Below are 15,317 nucleotides of genomic sequence, written 5' to 3' on the forward strand. Positions count from 1 at the left end.
ATAAATTTTTGAAAAAATATGACGTAATAACAGTATCTAATGTGGAAAAATTAATTGTTCCAGTGAGTGAAGGTAATGATTTTAAGTACTATGTTTTTAATGAAGAATTATTAAATATTATTAATGATACTCATTTAACTATCGGTCATGGTGGACGAATCCGTATGGAATATGAACTTAATAAAAAATATAAGAATATTACGAGACAATCGATTATGTTATATTTAAATTTATGTATTTCTTCTCAAAAGAAAGGCAGTACTGCAAAGAAAGGTCTTGTTGTAAAACCAATAATCTAAAATGAATTAAATTCTAGATGTCAATTTGATCATATAGATATGCAGGCACAACCCGACGGAAACTATACATTTATTTTAGTCTATCAGGAGCATCTGACAAAATTTGTTTTGCTTCGCCCGTTAATGCATAAGCGTGCCGAAGAAGTAGCTTACGTACGGTACGTACTTCTTGATATTTTTACAACATTTGGCGCACCAACGCTTCTAAAAAACGACAATGGCCGAGAATTCGTGAATAAAATAATAAACGAATTATGCAATATGTGGGAAGATTTAAAAATTATACACGGAAAACCGAGAAATTCGCAAAGTCAAGGGTCCGTCGAAAGGGCCAATCAAGATGTGTAAAATATATTTGCCACTTGCTTACAAGACAAAAAAACAAAAAAATGGAGTGAAGGACTAAAATTTGTTCAGTTCATAAAAAATCGATCCTTACATCATGGAATAAAATGCAGCCCATATGAAGCAATGTTTGGATGTAGTGCTAAAATTGGATTAAAATCATCGGTACTTCCAATATCAATAATTAATAAAGAGAAAACCGAAGAAGATTTAGAGGCAGCTATTACGTCAATGAATGCTGGAGATCATAGTGAATTTGATGAACCATTGATTGAAGAAAATAATTAAGAAAAAAAATAGATAATAGAATAAATAAAATAACTACTGTAAGAACAGAGTCAGCCGAAACTTAAAAATTCAAGCGAATCGAATGAAAGAATCATCCGAAAATGATTTTGTGAAGGAAAAGTGGGTGAAACCGTCAAAATCAAAATATCTGATGTAGACAGAGCACACAGCGACCTTCGTTGTATTCTTGGAGTTATCCTATCAGGTAAAACACGAATTTTACTATAAACTTAACTATAATACATATAATTTTATTATTTATATTTATTATTGTAATGATATGCTCACACATCATTATAATAAATAAACTAAAATCTTACAGAATAATAAATAACGGCCAGACTGTCGTTCGTAGAAATCGGTCATCCCCAATAAAACTATTGTCACCGACTAAAAGGTCTTTGCCGCCGAAGAGAAATCTAGTTCGGGGAAATACAAAAACGTTTGATAAAAACCGCCTACCTCTCTCTGGTCGGCATATCCGTGTCGTCCCTTAAATCAGTGCATGAGCACCAACCACCAAAGTAACAACCTCTCAAGTACCAAAGAAAACCGATTTCAACGAGCGACAACTGGACTTCTTATGCAAGCAATAATCAGTGCGTTCGTTAATTCAATTTGTGTATTTGAAGTAGTACTTTATTTTATCTAAAACCTAAAAATCCTACAATATTGTCTACGAACAACTGCGAATCAGGTAAGGCATTTAATATAATATTTTATATTTATTGCGTTAATACACTTTATGTGCTTTTTTACATAAAATTACATTGTACGGTGTATTTGATCTAATTCTCGAATACACGATCTCGAGAGCCCTCCGAACACCTGGAGGAAGGTAATAGCGTAATTTTACAATTCTAACTTTTACTATTTTAATATAACTATCGACAGGAGTCGTATTTATATTTATTAATATTTTATCTTATTTCTACGTTATTACATTATTATAGTTCATGACGATAACTATAAGATAGGAACCACCGAAGGAAAGTTAGATGCAATGATAGATGTAATTGTACTCAACAATGTTTAAACAAAAAATGTAAATGTAAGGCATCAGGGAAAAAATGCAATTCAAAATGTCATTTTAATAATACAGTGGAACCTCGATTATCCGGGGTAATGATGGGGAGGGGGTCACACGGATAAATGAAAATCACGGTTAATCGAGACTTTTTATAATAATGAAATTTTTATTTAATTTTAATTATAAATACATAGGTACAATTTTATAATAATGAAATTTTAAAAATTTGATTCAATTATAATTAGAAATATTCAAATATGTATACATACATAATATACATACAATAATTTTATACAACAAGTTATTAGGGCTTAAAATATGAAGTTATCAGTCTTTGTTTTTTTTGGTTTGAAATAATTTTCCTTACTTCACTTCTAATTTTTCTTAAGCCAATAATGTCATGGAAGTCAAAATCGATGTACAATATTGCTTATCTTCATATTATTATCGCCAAAAATGTCATTAATATAATTGTCGATATCGTGTATTATGTAATATAAAATGTTCGATTATATCTACATATATATCTACAGTCCATACTTATTTTTAAATTTTTGGAAGAGTGAGCACGGTTAATCGCAAACACGGATAATCGAGTCACGGATAATCGAGGTTCTACTGTACTTGTAAAAATAAATAATTTAAGTCATAATATTTGTGTATTCAGTGTAATTGTGATCAAAAATGTAATAGTAATTTAAAAAATTAATATTAAGGTAACAATATTCAATTTAAAGGTAATTAACAATATTGATAAGATTAGAAAGGTTTATAATTGTAAAATGAAAAGTGTTGGTTCATATTGCCCAAGCTTTACTGGGGCAAACGTTTTTTTTTTTTGCATTTCAAAACTGTATACGATATTTTACATGTATGAAATTTTATTGTATTAGCTTATGAGAATATTATAAGCATTTAATGCGTAAATATAAAATTATATAGGCACAATTATTATTAATATCAACTAAACCAAAAATTTTAATATTTAGAATATAAATGCCATACAGCTTTTAAAAAATAAAAAGACAATGAGTATGAAATATGATGAACTTAATAATACATAGTGAAACAGTCATAAATTATAACAGATTATAATAATAATGCATTTCATTTTTTTTATGAAGGCGATTTTCTTAGTGTTCCACCAATGATCCTTCCGCGTTATGATGAAAAATTATATTACAATATAGTAGCCTACTACTAAATTTAGACGCGTCTAAGTGGATAGCCAATTTATTTCGTGGTTAACGAGTAACAACAATTATATTATGCTTAGTATAAGGAATACGCTAGTTATTACCATAGTTTTTATGGTTGTTTGAAATTATTATATGATACGATGTATACCTACGTCTTTGATAGGTACATTTTGATGAACATAATAATACATGGTGAAACAGAAATAAATATAACAGATCATAATAGTAATTAATAATTTAAGTAAATTATAAATAATATTAATAATAATGCATTCCATTTTTTTTATAAAGGTGATTTGCTTAGTGTTTCACCAATGATTCTTCCGCATAATGATGATAAATTATATTAAAATTTATTAAAATGAAATAAAATTATATGTAGGTAATAATATATTTTTCTGCCGTGTAGAATTGATTTTTTTTTTATTGTTCTGAAGCCTGAAGTCTGTATACCAAAGTTTACTCCGATGGCATAACAAATAAAAATTTGGTTTTCAGGATTAAAGTGCACACGAATAAATTATTGTTGTTTTATTAGTACAAAAACACTCACCTAAAACTAAAAAATATTTGTAGCAAGAGTACTCTAGTACTCTACCTATGAACCACGCGTTATAAAATTTTCTCCGACAATTGCCAAGTAGCCCGAATAGCCCGACAAATTGTAAAAAGAAATGAGATTGTAAACATTTTAATCATTTAATTTAATACTTAAAATATATCATTATTTTTATTTTTATTCTGTCTTAAAAATGTACCAAAAAATAAATAAATAATCAGTCGTAAATAATCTCACCAAATTTAAATATGTCAAAAGGATGAGAACCGCTGGTATATAAGTAGTATATAATAGAGAGTTCAGACCGCTGATCCCCTCGCCCCCTCGCCCTCCTCGCCCCCTCGCCCTCCTCGCCCCCTCGCCCTCCTCGCCCTCCTCGCCCTCCTCGCCCCCTCGCCCCCTCGCCCTCCTCGCCCTCCTCGCCCCCTCGCCCTCCTCGCCCTCCTAGCCCTCCTCGCCCCCTCGCCCTCCGCACCCTCCGCACCATCAGTTAATTAGTGATAACAATTATCCGTAACGTGTGCGGTGTATAAATCTCCTTATCAGTAATTAACTCCTCATTAGTGATAACAATTATCCGTAACGTGTGCGGTGTATAAATCTCCTTATCAGTAATTAACTCCTCATTAGTGATAACGATTATCCGTAACGTGTGCGGTGTATAAATCTCCTTATCAGTAATTAACTCCTCATTAGTGATAACAATTATCCGTAACGTGTGCGGTGTATAAATCTCCTTATCAGTAATTAACTCCTCATTAGTGATAACGATTATCCGTAACGTGTGCGGTGTATAAATCTCCTTATCAGTAATTAACTCCTACTATCAACGTTGAGTGTGAAATTAAAAATAAACATATATTATTATTAAATATCGTATGACGCATATATTTATTGTTATGACGGTGTAGATTTATTCAAATAGCCGAAAATCACGAAATAAACGCTTATTGATATAATTCAGAAATATCTACTGTATGTCTACATTTGATGTACGGCGTAGGTTTTTTTGAAAACGATCAAATAGCCGAAAATCACGAAATAAACGCTTATTGATATAATTCAGAAATATCTACTGTATGTCTACATTTGATGTACGACGTAGGTTTTTTTGAAAACGATCAAATAGCCGAAAATCACGAAATAAACGCTTATTGATATAATTCAGAAATATCTACTGTATGACTACATTTGATGTACGGCGTAGGTTTTTTTGAAAACGATCAAATAATCGTATATATCTATTGAATAGATGGCTATTATCCCTTTGTTATCGATACGACCTTGTCGTACACCAGCTGCAGCTGCCGCCGTTGTCAACGGCGTTCAGTGTGTCACAGTTTCTTGTACACGTTCTATGCGTTTGCTCCTTTCGTGTTTTTCAGCATTTATTATTTGCTCGACATTATTTAAAATATAATCAATTATTATTACTCTATGTTTAAAAGGCAACGGCGTTCAGTGTGTTCGTTCAGTGTGTCACAGTTACTTGTACACGTTCTATGTGTTTGCTCCGTTAATGTGTTTTTCAGCATTTATTATTTGTTTGACATTATTTAAAATATAATCAATTATTATCACTCTGTGTTTTAATTTTTACAAGTGTTTTAAACACTATATTATTTTTCATCTCGTTTTTATTTCAAACATTTTAAATATGTTCAACTGCGATCAGTGTCCGTCGGTTTTTAGACGAAAAGACAGTTTGGTTAGACATGGCAAAACTCATGTGGGCATACGTTTTCCGTGTACCGTATGTACATCGACATTCAACGATAAGTCGCATCTTAAAAGGCATATGAAAAATATTCATGGTATGTTATAATTTTTTTATTCAATATTAATTTATTGTTATTTTTTTTTATTCAATATTAATTTATTATTATTCCTAAGGTATCGTCAACGTTCCGGCTCACCTCAGACCAATGCCTGCTGCACCGATCATTACACAACCGGTAGAGCAAAGAATCGTTCAGGTTGCTCCAGCTCAAGTTCAGATTGCACCCCAAATATTTGTTCCTGATGTCCCGGCCGGTGGCTCGAACATGTTAACCGAAGACGAAATGTGTATGGAAGCCATGGACGAATTTGAGGATACAGGTTAGTTTTATTTATAAGAATTAGATTTTTAAAAGACCCACTGATTTTAACGGATCAATTTTTAAAAAAGATATACCGACAAGTATTATTGCTCGATCAATTAGATTTTTAAAAATAAATATCGTAAAATAGATTTTTAAAATTCAGAAAATTATCGTACAACACTTAATCAATTACTTAGATTTATTATAAATTTTAAATATAAATTCTATATTTTTATTTTAAACTTATCAAGTGGTCTGTGAAGCGATCAATGGTATAATAGTTGGAGTATTCCGGCATTGTATCGATCAATTCACTCGTCGCATCCTATGGGGTAATAGTTGGAGTATTCCGGCATTGCACCGGTTGTCAGATCGTTTGGTAGATTTAATTTTTTCAACAGATTTTTAAAATTCAGAAAATTATCGTACAACACTTAATCAATTACTTAGATTTATTATAAATTTTAAATATAAATTCTATATTTTTATTTTAAACTTATCAAGTGGTCTGTGAAGCGATCAATGGTATAATAGTTGGAGTATTCCGGCATTGTATCGATCAATTCACTCGTCGCATCCTATGGGGTAATAGTTGGAGTATTCCGGCATTGCACCGGTTGTCAGATCGTTTGGTAGATTTAATTTTTTCAACAGATTTTTTTAAAATTCAGCAAATTATCTTACAACACTTAATCAATTACTTAGATTTATTATAAATTTTAAATATAAATTCTATATTTTTATTTTAAACTTATCAAGTGGTCTGTGAAGCGATCAATGGTATAATAGTTGGAGTATTCCGGCATTGTATCGATCAATTCACTCGTCGCATCCTATGGGGTAATAGTTGGATTATTCCGGCATTGCACCGGTTGTCAGATCGTTTGGTAGATTTAATTTTTTCAACGTGATTTTTATTATATATCAACATTTTTATAACTTTGTAGTTATATCAGTAGATTTTTTTTTTATTTTTTAAGATTCGTGAGGTTAATTAGATTTCTAATAGATACGGTATTAATTTTATTAGATATTAATATTAGGTTTTTTTTATTTTTAAAGATTCTTACACCGTTACCGTCAACGGTAAACGCGTTTCTACGGCCAATACCGCCTCGGCTGCTAACGCTAAAAGGGTTAGGTTGAATCTCGTTAAGGCTCCAGGGTTTGTAGAAATTTTGTCGTCCGCAAATAGAAAAATAGTTTGGTACTATGCTAAAAATATCGGCAATACAACGATTTATTCCGACTTTATCCGACCCCTCATGCCTGAACTAGTGATTTTATTAAAGACCTCCGTACAAAAACATACTATTAAATTCAACCTGAAGCTCGAAGCTACGTACAACCGGCCCAACGTCCCCAATTCGTCGGAGAACCGGGCATTTAAAACAGTGGCGACAGAAATTTACCCTGACAGCGATATAAGAACTATTGTAGAGAGAGCGTATATGAAGTTGGTTCAGGAGAAAGATGATTACATCGGGAGGGGTAGTGGATTTACACTGGAGTCGATCGATGGGCTGTTGTTGGCCGTGTATAAATATACACCGATGGGCGGCTCGTCGTATATTAAACTACCGGAATATATAGATAGAAAACGGGGGACCATCAACCCACAAAACACGGATCAGGAGTGCTTCAAGTGGGCGATTTTGGCGAGGCTTGTAGCCGAAAAATTATCTGATAGATATAAATATTTTGTCGGAGAAAATTATAAAAAGCATGAGAAAAATTATAATTTTAACAGTATATCGTTCCCGACACCACTATCAGACATCGCCAAATTTGAAAAAAATAATAATAACGTCTCTATAAATGTATACGGCCTCGACAAAAAATTCCAGGCACCCCGTAAGTACCCAACGTACGAAGTGTATCCGTTACGTGTGGTCGACGAAGAAAAAAAGGATCATTTCGACCTGTTGTTGGTGACGGACGGCGAAAATAACTCGCACTATGTTTACATTTCGAATTTTTCACGGCTCATACGTGCGCAGAAAACGAGACACAATGGCAGTGTCATTTTTTGTAAAAGGTGTTTCACCAGCTTTGACAACCAAAATTTAAAATTCAAGTTGAGCGGACAGGAGGCCCTGGACCAACATAAATTGATTTGTGGGGCGCACAAGCCAATATTACCGGAGATGCCGAAGGAGGGTGATTGTGTTGAATTCAGGGCGTGGAAAAACACGGTTAGGCACCCGTTTGTCATTTACGCGGATTTCGAGGCGATCTTGACGAAGGCGGAGGAGAAAAAAGGGGGGGAACACAACAATTATTCAAAATCATGAGCCGATGAGTTATACATTTTTTGTGAAGGCGAGCGATGACGTACCGGCGGAATTATTGGTTCAACACGAGATACCGGTGGGGCCGGTAAAACATAGAGGGAGCGAAAACAGGACGGACGTGGCGAGACATTTTGTGGAGACGATAGTTGATGTGGCCCGGAAAATTGAAGGTCTGATGAAGACGAATATACCTATAACCATGACTGAGGACGAAGAAAAAACACATAAAGAGTGTAATGCGTGTAACTTATGCAAATGCATATTAGCCGGGGGCGGTAAGGTTAGGGATCATGATCATTTAACGGGTAAATTTAGGCAGACCTTGTGCTCTAGGTGTAACTTAGAGTTACAACAGCCTAAATTTGTCCCTGTCTTTTTTCATAATCTCTCAAACTACGACTCGCACTTCATAATCACTGAACTTGGGTATGATACACAGGCGATCAACGTTATACCGAACAGTGAGGAGAAATTTATATCTTTCTCGAAATATATAAGTAGTACCTTCACTGTTCGGTTTATCGACACGTTCCGGTTCATGGCGTCGAGTCTGTCGTCCCTGGCCGAAAATTTAGTTACACCCGAACATGAGAACTTCCGTGAGACAGCCAAACATTTTGTCGCCGGAGATATGCCGCTCGTGACTCGTAAGGGGGTGTACCCGTACGAGTACACGGATAGTTGGGAGCGGCTGGAGGAGACGAGGTTACCGAGGAAAAGAGAATTTTATAGTACGTTGACAGAGACCGGGATTAAGGAGGAAGACTTTGAGCACGCGAAGTTGGTTTGGGACCACTTTGGCTGTACGACGTTGGGCGAGTATTCAGACCTGTATCTCAAAATCGATGTATTGCTGTTGGCTGATGTGTTCGAAAACTTCCACGACGTGTGCATGAGGGCATACAACCTGGACGCCGCCCATTATTTCACCGCCCCTGGACTTAGTTTCGATGCGATGCTTAAGTTCACGGGGCAAAAGCTGCAGTTGTTGGACGATTACGACATGTTGTTGATGTTCGAGAATGGTTAGTATATTATTTTTAAATGTGTATATAATATATAATAATATTAATCTTATTTATTTTTATAGGTATACGTGGTGGATTGGTTCAAGCGAGCAAACGATATGCGAAGGCGAATAATGCAAAGACCCCGGGGTATGATGAGACAAAAGAGAAATCGTGGATAGTGTATCAGGACTGTAAGTATATTTTTTCAAAACTTAATAATATTTTCATACTTATTAAGTTTTTTTTTATAGGTAACAACTTGTACGGGTGGGCAATGTCCCAGTACATGCCGTACGGTGGGTTCAACTGGGTCGAACCTACATTAAACGGACTTGATGATTTGAACGACACATCACCCATAGGGCGAGTGTATGAGGTGGATGTAACATACCCACAAAAATTACATGATAAGCATAACGACCTGCCTTTCCTGCCGCAAAACAGCGTGCCTCGAGGGTCGAAGGTGAGGAAGTTGATGGCGACATTTGAGAAAAAGGAGAATTACATCATACATTATAGGAACCTACAGCAGGCCATTAAGAATGGTTTGATAGTTGAAAAAGTAAATATTTATATTTTATAAGATTTTAAGCAGATTTTTAACATTTCTCTTATTTTTTATAGGTACACACAGTTATTCAGTTTAGCCAGTCGGATTGGTTGGCTAAATATATTAAGTTAAACACAGAGATGAGAAAGAAGGCTAAGAACGATTTTGAGAAAGACTTTTTTAAGCTGATGAACAATGCTGTATTTGGTATGTTACTTTATACTATTTATTATATTTTTATTAATATTTTATTTTTACAGGTAAAACAATGCAATCGAAGAGGAAAGAGATGAAGATGGAGTTGGTGTCGTGTGAGAGGAGGTTGCAGAAACTGATTAACAAGTGTACATTCAAACACTGTACCAATTATAATGAAAACCTAAACGCTGTCGCTTTAGAGAATACAATTATTAGATTCGATAAACCTATATATATTGGTAAATATACTTTTTACCACTTTTATCATAGATCTATTAACACATTTTATTATTTTTCAGGATTTGCAGTACTAGACATATCAAAAACAATGATGTATGACTATCATTACAATGTAATGAAGAAACACTATGGCCCTAGATTAACTCTTATGTATACTGACACAGGTAAATATAATTAAAATAATCTCATGTATATATTATATTAATTTAATATCATTCTTTTTCTAGATTCGCTAGTGTATCACATTCAAACGGATGACTTCTACAAAGACTTGGCGGCTAACAGTAGCTTGTTGGACCGGATGGATACTGGCAACCTACCCAGTGACCATCCGTGCTATGTGATAGAAAGAAAGAAGTCCCCAGGATACTTTTCTGATGAAGTGAATGGTGATATAATTACTGAATTCTGTGGATTGAGAGCCAAGTCATATGCTTTCAATGTGTATGCCGGACCGGAGGAAAGAGTTGGTGGTGAAAAAATCAAAGCGAAGGGGATAAGAGGTCATGTGGTTAAAAACCACATGACTCTTGAAGATCATAGGAAGTGTTTGTTTGAAGAAGATGGATTGGAATTATATACAGAGAATGTATCGATAAGATCATTCAACCACCAACTGATGACGATAAAAACAAAGAAATTAACGTATAACAGCTATGATGACAAGAGGGTGATGCTAGAGGATAAAATACATACATTAGCACATGGACATTATAGTATAGAGTGAGTTAATACATTTATATATTTTTAAATTATTGTAATGATTTTACTTTTATATTTTATAGGGAAGATGAACCCGAGGATGAATGGCCTGAACTCGACTATGAGGTAGATGACAGAGGGCGACGATTGAGTAAACTGGATAAAGAGTTTATGAGGGAGCTTCTTTGTTACACAACTAAATAGTTTTATTTCAGAAACTTTACTTATTTTTTTGTTATATAGTTTTATTGTTTTGTTATATATTGATTATTGTAAATAACTTGTAAATATTATCCTATTAATTGTTATATAATGTAAATACTTGATAATAGATTATTGTGTAATTTGTAAAATATTAGATTAGTGTATAAATTTGTAGTATTAACACCTTTATAATGTATACTTTGTATGTAAATGTATAATTTTTATATTGTATAATTTGTAAATACTCTATACCGTATCAGTATGCTTTTGCTAGATATGTAAGATAGTTTACAATGTTTTCTTGTAATATTTTTTTTTTCCTGTATAATTGTTTAAGCTATAACCATGTTTTTGCCAATATATTTAATTAAAAAATCTTATAAATGTATAAATAAAATAAAAAACAATGTTAAAATATTATTATGTTTATTAAATAAAATGTATACAAAAATCTTTAAGAATTATTTATAAACCATTTCCTTATAGCAAATACTTTATAGAATGTACATTGTTTTGGATTAAATTCCATATGAAAAATACAGCAAGGTAAGGTTTCTTCATCGCATATTTGATCCAAACGTGGACATCCAAGGTCTTCGATGTTGATTATTGCGACTTGAGGTATAAATTCTGCGAGCATCTGTTTTTTCTGTTCGCCTTTGACATAAATGCAGGTGAATTTTAATGAGTTCAATATTCTACTTAATTCTTCATACTCAACATCACCATATTCTATAGTTAGTTTATGATAGTTATGTTCCAGCCACTTGTTAGTTTTTTCACTCTTGTTGTCTTGCATAGTTTTTGAATTTTTAAAAATCCAGTGTTGAGTTGCCCACGTTGCTGTGTCGACTATAGACATTTCTTTAATAAAATATTTATTTTTTGTTCCAAGAATGCAATGCATGTCTACGATAGCCGACGACATAATTACAGGTTTTATTAAATTATTGTAAATATTTATATCACTGACAGAGGACTACCGCACACAATGGGGTATACAGGTCGACTGAAATTATACTTCAATTTCTCATATATTTAACCAACTAATTAGTAAGTATATTAAATAAAATTAAGTTTTCTTAATTTTTTTGCCTTCAATGATCTCTAAACGTGAGTTTAAATCTGAAATATATGTTCCATGATTCGGTAATGAATTTTCATCAAATATTCCAGTTATACGATTTACTTCAGCTTTTAATTGAGCCACGTCAAGCCCCTGGATAGCGATTGCTGTACTAGTTTCAGCACAGTTATTAAATAGCTCCGACATACGATTTTCGCAATTTAATAAAGACTTATTACTTGTTTGTATATTATTTTCCAACAATTGTATCTTATCATGTAGATTAACAATATTACTTTTCAAAGTATCAATTTCTTTCTGTTGGAGTTTCGTATCATTTAGTATCGTTTTGTTACTTGACTGAATATCTGAAATAATTCTCCTAGTGTCACTCACCTGAGAACTACCAAACACGTTCATAGTTATAAAACGACTGACACTATTTTTTAACATCACGTGTATTTATCCAACTATTATGTATATTATCGAATCCTAGCCACTTGACGTACATTTGATCGCCCTTTTTGCGAATAATTTTCTCGATTAAATATTCGTTTGGGAAATCGGTCTTGCTTATTTCCGAAGAATAAAAAACAACCGGCAATAGGGTTACTCATATAATCTAGTAACTGATAAGTAGCGGGCAATGTTTTATTTATTTTGATAATCTCGAATATTTCCGTAGACCAGTTTGGTAAATAACCTTTTGTAAATAAGCCTTTCTGTGTGCTTATACGAACTTTATCACCGACTTTGAATTTAATTTTTTCATTATTAATTTTACGCTGTTTTATTACCACTGAGGCGGGGTCGGAATCTGCTTGTATTGGTGTCATTCCTATAGTCCTGTGTGGTGAATTATTGTATTCGTCGAGCAACTTTGGTAGAATTGAAACCCATTCGCGAGAGCCACGTGCAGTAAACTCCTTATACATTCTCCCTTTCAAAGTACGATTCATCCTTTCTGCGATGCTAGCCTTTAGAATACTGAAAGTTGAATATTTGTGTATGCCATACTTGCTCATCAAAGCGTCAAAAGTGGTGTTGTAAAATTCTTTTCCGTTATCGAGTTGTAAAAGTTTTGGTGAACGTTTGACTAATATTGTAGCCATCGCGCTAGTAACTTCTTTACCTGTCTTAGACTTTAACGGTTTCGCCCAAGAAAATTTCGTAAAACAGTCAATTACAACCAGGATGTATTTGTAACCACCATTTACTTTTGAATATGGTATCATTTCAACCAAGTCAGCTTGCCATAAATCATTTTTTCCATAGACGTTAACTCGACGCCTAGTGAAATTTTTCCTTGCTGGTTTATGAAGTTCGTTAGCGATTTCCCGTTTAGACATCTGGAACTCGCTTTATTAGACCGGCCTCACGTAATTCCTCGAAAATCGATATTATTTCGTTTGAAACGCCTGTATTACCAGCGGCCTTTGACGCTAGAAGTAGACGTAATCGATCGACCAACTCGTTTGGATTGTCCCAATACACTAAGTTATTTTTCTGCAATTTCATAGACAGTCCACTGCCCGAGGGAAATAATTTATTGATGATTGATGTATATTTAAAGCCACCCTTTTTTATTATTTTTCTTCCAATAGCTATATGTGCTGATGTCTGTGCCAATATAGATTTATACACATCCAAATCGTTATCAGTATAAACAAGCGGATTTTTCAAAAATAATAACTGAATAAGACCTGAGGTTAAGTTATAAACAGTACCGTCGTCAATAAGTATAGTGTTTTCGATGAATTTTACTTCTTTATCGCCCAATATAATATGGCCATTTGGAAGTTTTTTCGGACCGTATATTTTATCCAAGTCTGTAGACTGTAGCCAATTTTCAATTTCCTGTTGATAGTCGTCTGCAAATGAGTTTTTCGAGCTGACGTTAATATTTTCTTTGTTTAAACGAGGTTTATTCGATATTTTAGTTAATGGATCGATTATTGGTTTTAATGTCTGTGTCATTAGTTGTTGAACATTATCCGAGCCTGTTTTTAATGCGATATATTTACGTTTAATACTTTCCTTAGCTTTGACAAGCTCATCTAGAACAGTAGTTGCATCCGTCATGACTACGTTTTAAATGATAATATTTATTAATTGTATCGCCTTATATAAGCACATAAGTATCAAACCCAAAACGATAACGTCCGTTATCACGCCCACAATCTTTACAAATAACAACAAATGTAAACATCTCACGGTTCCAACATGTCATACAAAAATTTTTAAATTGTACATATGTCATGTCCCCTGAACAGTGCTCTTGATATACATGTTTTAAATTAGTTTCAACTTGTTTGAACAATACTATTAAATTTGCATTATCACGTATCAGCTGTTTAGGTACTTTTGAATAACTCTGAGCCAGATAAAATATATCAATTTTATTGTGGCGACCTCGAGAAAAATAATCTCTTATTACATTTTGTTGTTCTCCGATAACATCATCCAAGATAAAAATTGAGTTCGGTAAAACTTTCTCGGGTGGAATTACTTTATCATTCTCGAAAAAGGTAAAAATGTTGATACCATCAATACCGTCAATAATACGTTTCAGTAATTTATATTTCGGTTGTTCCAGCGTCTTGGAGTATATGTAAACGTTTTCAAATCGCAAACCGTTTTCATCGACAAGTAGAAAATACATCAGATTGGTTTTACCACAACCAGAGCTCCCAAGTACCAACGACCTTATCGTATTTGGGAAAAGTTCACCATGTCTCTGTTGAATTGTCTCGGGAGAATCAATATTATAAATTCGGAGTTTTTTCTCTTGTTCGATAAAGCGCATTTTTTTTTAATTTTTCACTATAAATATAGGTGCTATGTTAGCGATAGCGTCACACGATGTCTCACGTTCGTAAGCGAAACAACAATAAAGGCTCCGGTCTTATTAACTCTGTTATAAATCATTTACCCGTGGAATTACATTTACCTGGTTATAGGTAAGTCGCTACAATATATTATGACTAATAAATCCGTTTTAAATTTTGTGATTAATTGTTTTTAGATTTGCCGGTCCTGGAACCAAATTAAAAGAAAGACTAGCGCGTGGAGAACGCGGAATAAACCATCTTGACGAGTTGGCCAGAGCCCACGATATCGCATACGAAGAAAGTAATTCACTAACCGATAGACACAGAGCGGACGAAGTATTAGAAAATCAAGCTTGGGAAGTGTTTAAATCTAAAAACACAGGTATCAAGGAAAAAGCTGCGTCTTGGCTGGTCACTA

General features: G+C 33.6%; 2 protein-coding genes across 2 annotated transcripts; both read left to right on the forward strand.

Annotated features, from left to right (window-relative positions):
* The first annotated feature begins 4,923 nt into the window (after window positions 1–4,923).
* LOC132944941 (uncharacterized) lies at window positions 4,924–9,776 on the forward strand. The gene is given in 7 exon segments (XM_061014547.1): window positions 4,924–5,534; window positions 5,614–5,820; window positions 6,867–8,074; window positions 8,076–9,123; window positions 9,189–9,299; window positions 9,360–9,670; window positions 9,756–9,776. Coding segments are annotated over 7 exon segments (3,063 nt in total). The 5' UTR covers window positions 4,924–5,377.
* Window positions 9,777–9,786: 10 nt separating this feature from the next.
* On the forward strand, window positions 9,787–11,352 carry LOC132936083 (uncharacterized). The gene is made up of 5 exons (XM_061002763.1): window positions 9,787–9,865; window positions 9,919–10,095; window positions 10,156–10,260; window positions 10,324–10,819; window positions 10,882–11,352. Exons 1-5 carry the CDS (start codon window positions 9,799–9,801, stop codon window positions 11,000–11,002), a joined length of 966 nt encoding a protein of 321 aa, XP_060858746.1. The 5' UTR covers window positions 9,787–9,798; the 3' UTR covers window positions 11,003–11,352.
* The last annotated feature ends 3,965 nt before the right edge of the window (window positions 11,353–15,317 follow it).

This window comes from Metopolophium dirhodum, chromosome 1, assembly GCF_019925205.1.
Source record: "Metopolophium dirhodum isolate CAU chromosome 1, ASM1992520v1, whole genome shotgun sequence".
Taxonomy (NCBI): domain Eukaryota; kingdom Metazoa; phylum Arthropoda; class Insecta; order Hemiptera; family Aphididae; genus Metopolophium; species Metopolophium dirhodum.

Coding starts and splice junctions, on each gene's coding strand:
- LOC132936083 (XM_061002763.1), top strand. CDS start 9,799: ATGAGAAAGAAGGCTAAGAACGATTTTGAGAAAGACTTTTTTAAGCTG. Junction 9,866..9,918: donor GATGAACAATGCTGTATTTG/GTATGTTACTTT, acceptor TTATTTTTACAG/GTAAAACAATGCAATCGAAG. Junction 10,096..10,155: donor CGATAAACCTATATATATTG/GTAAATATACTT, acceptor ATTATTTTTCAG/GATTTGCAGTACTAGACATA.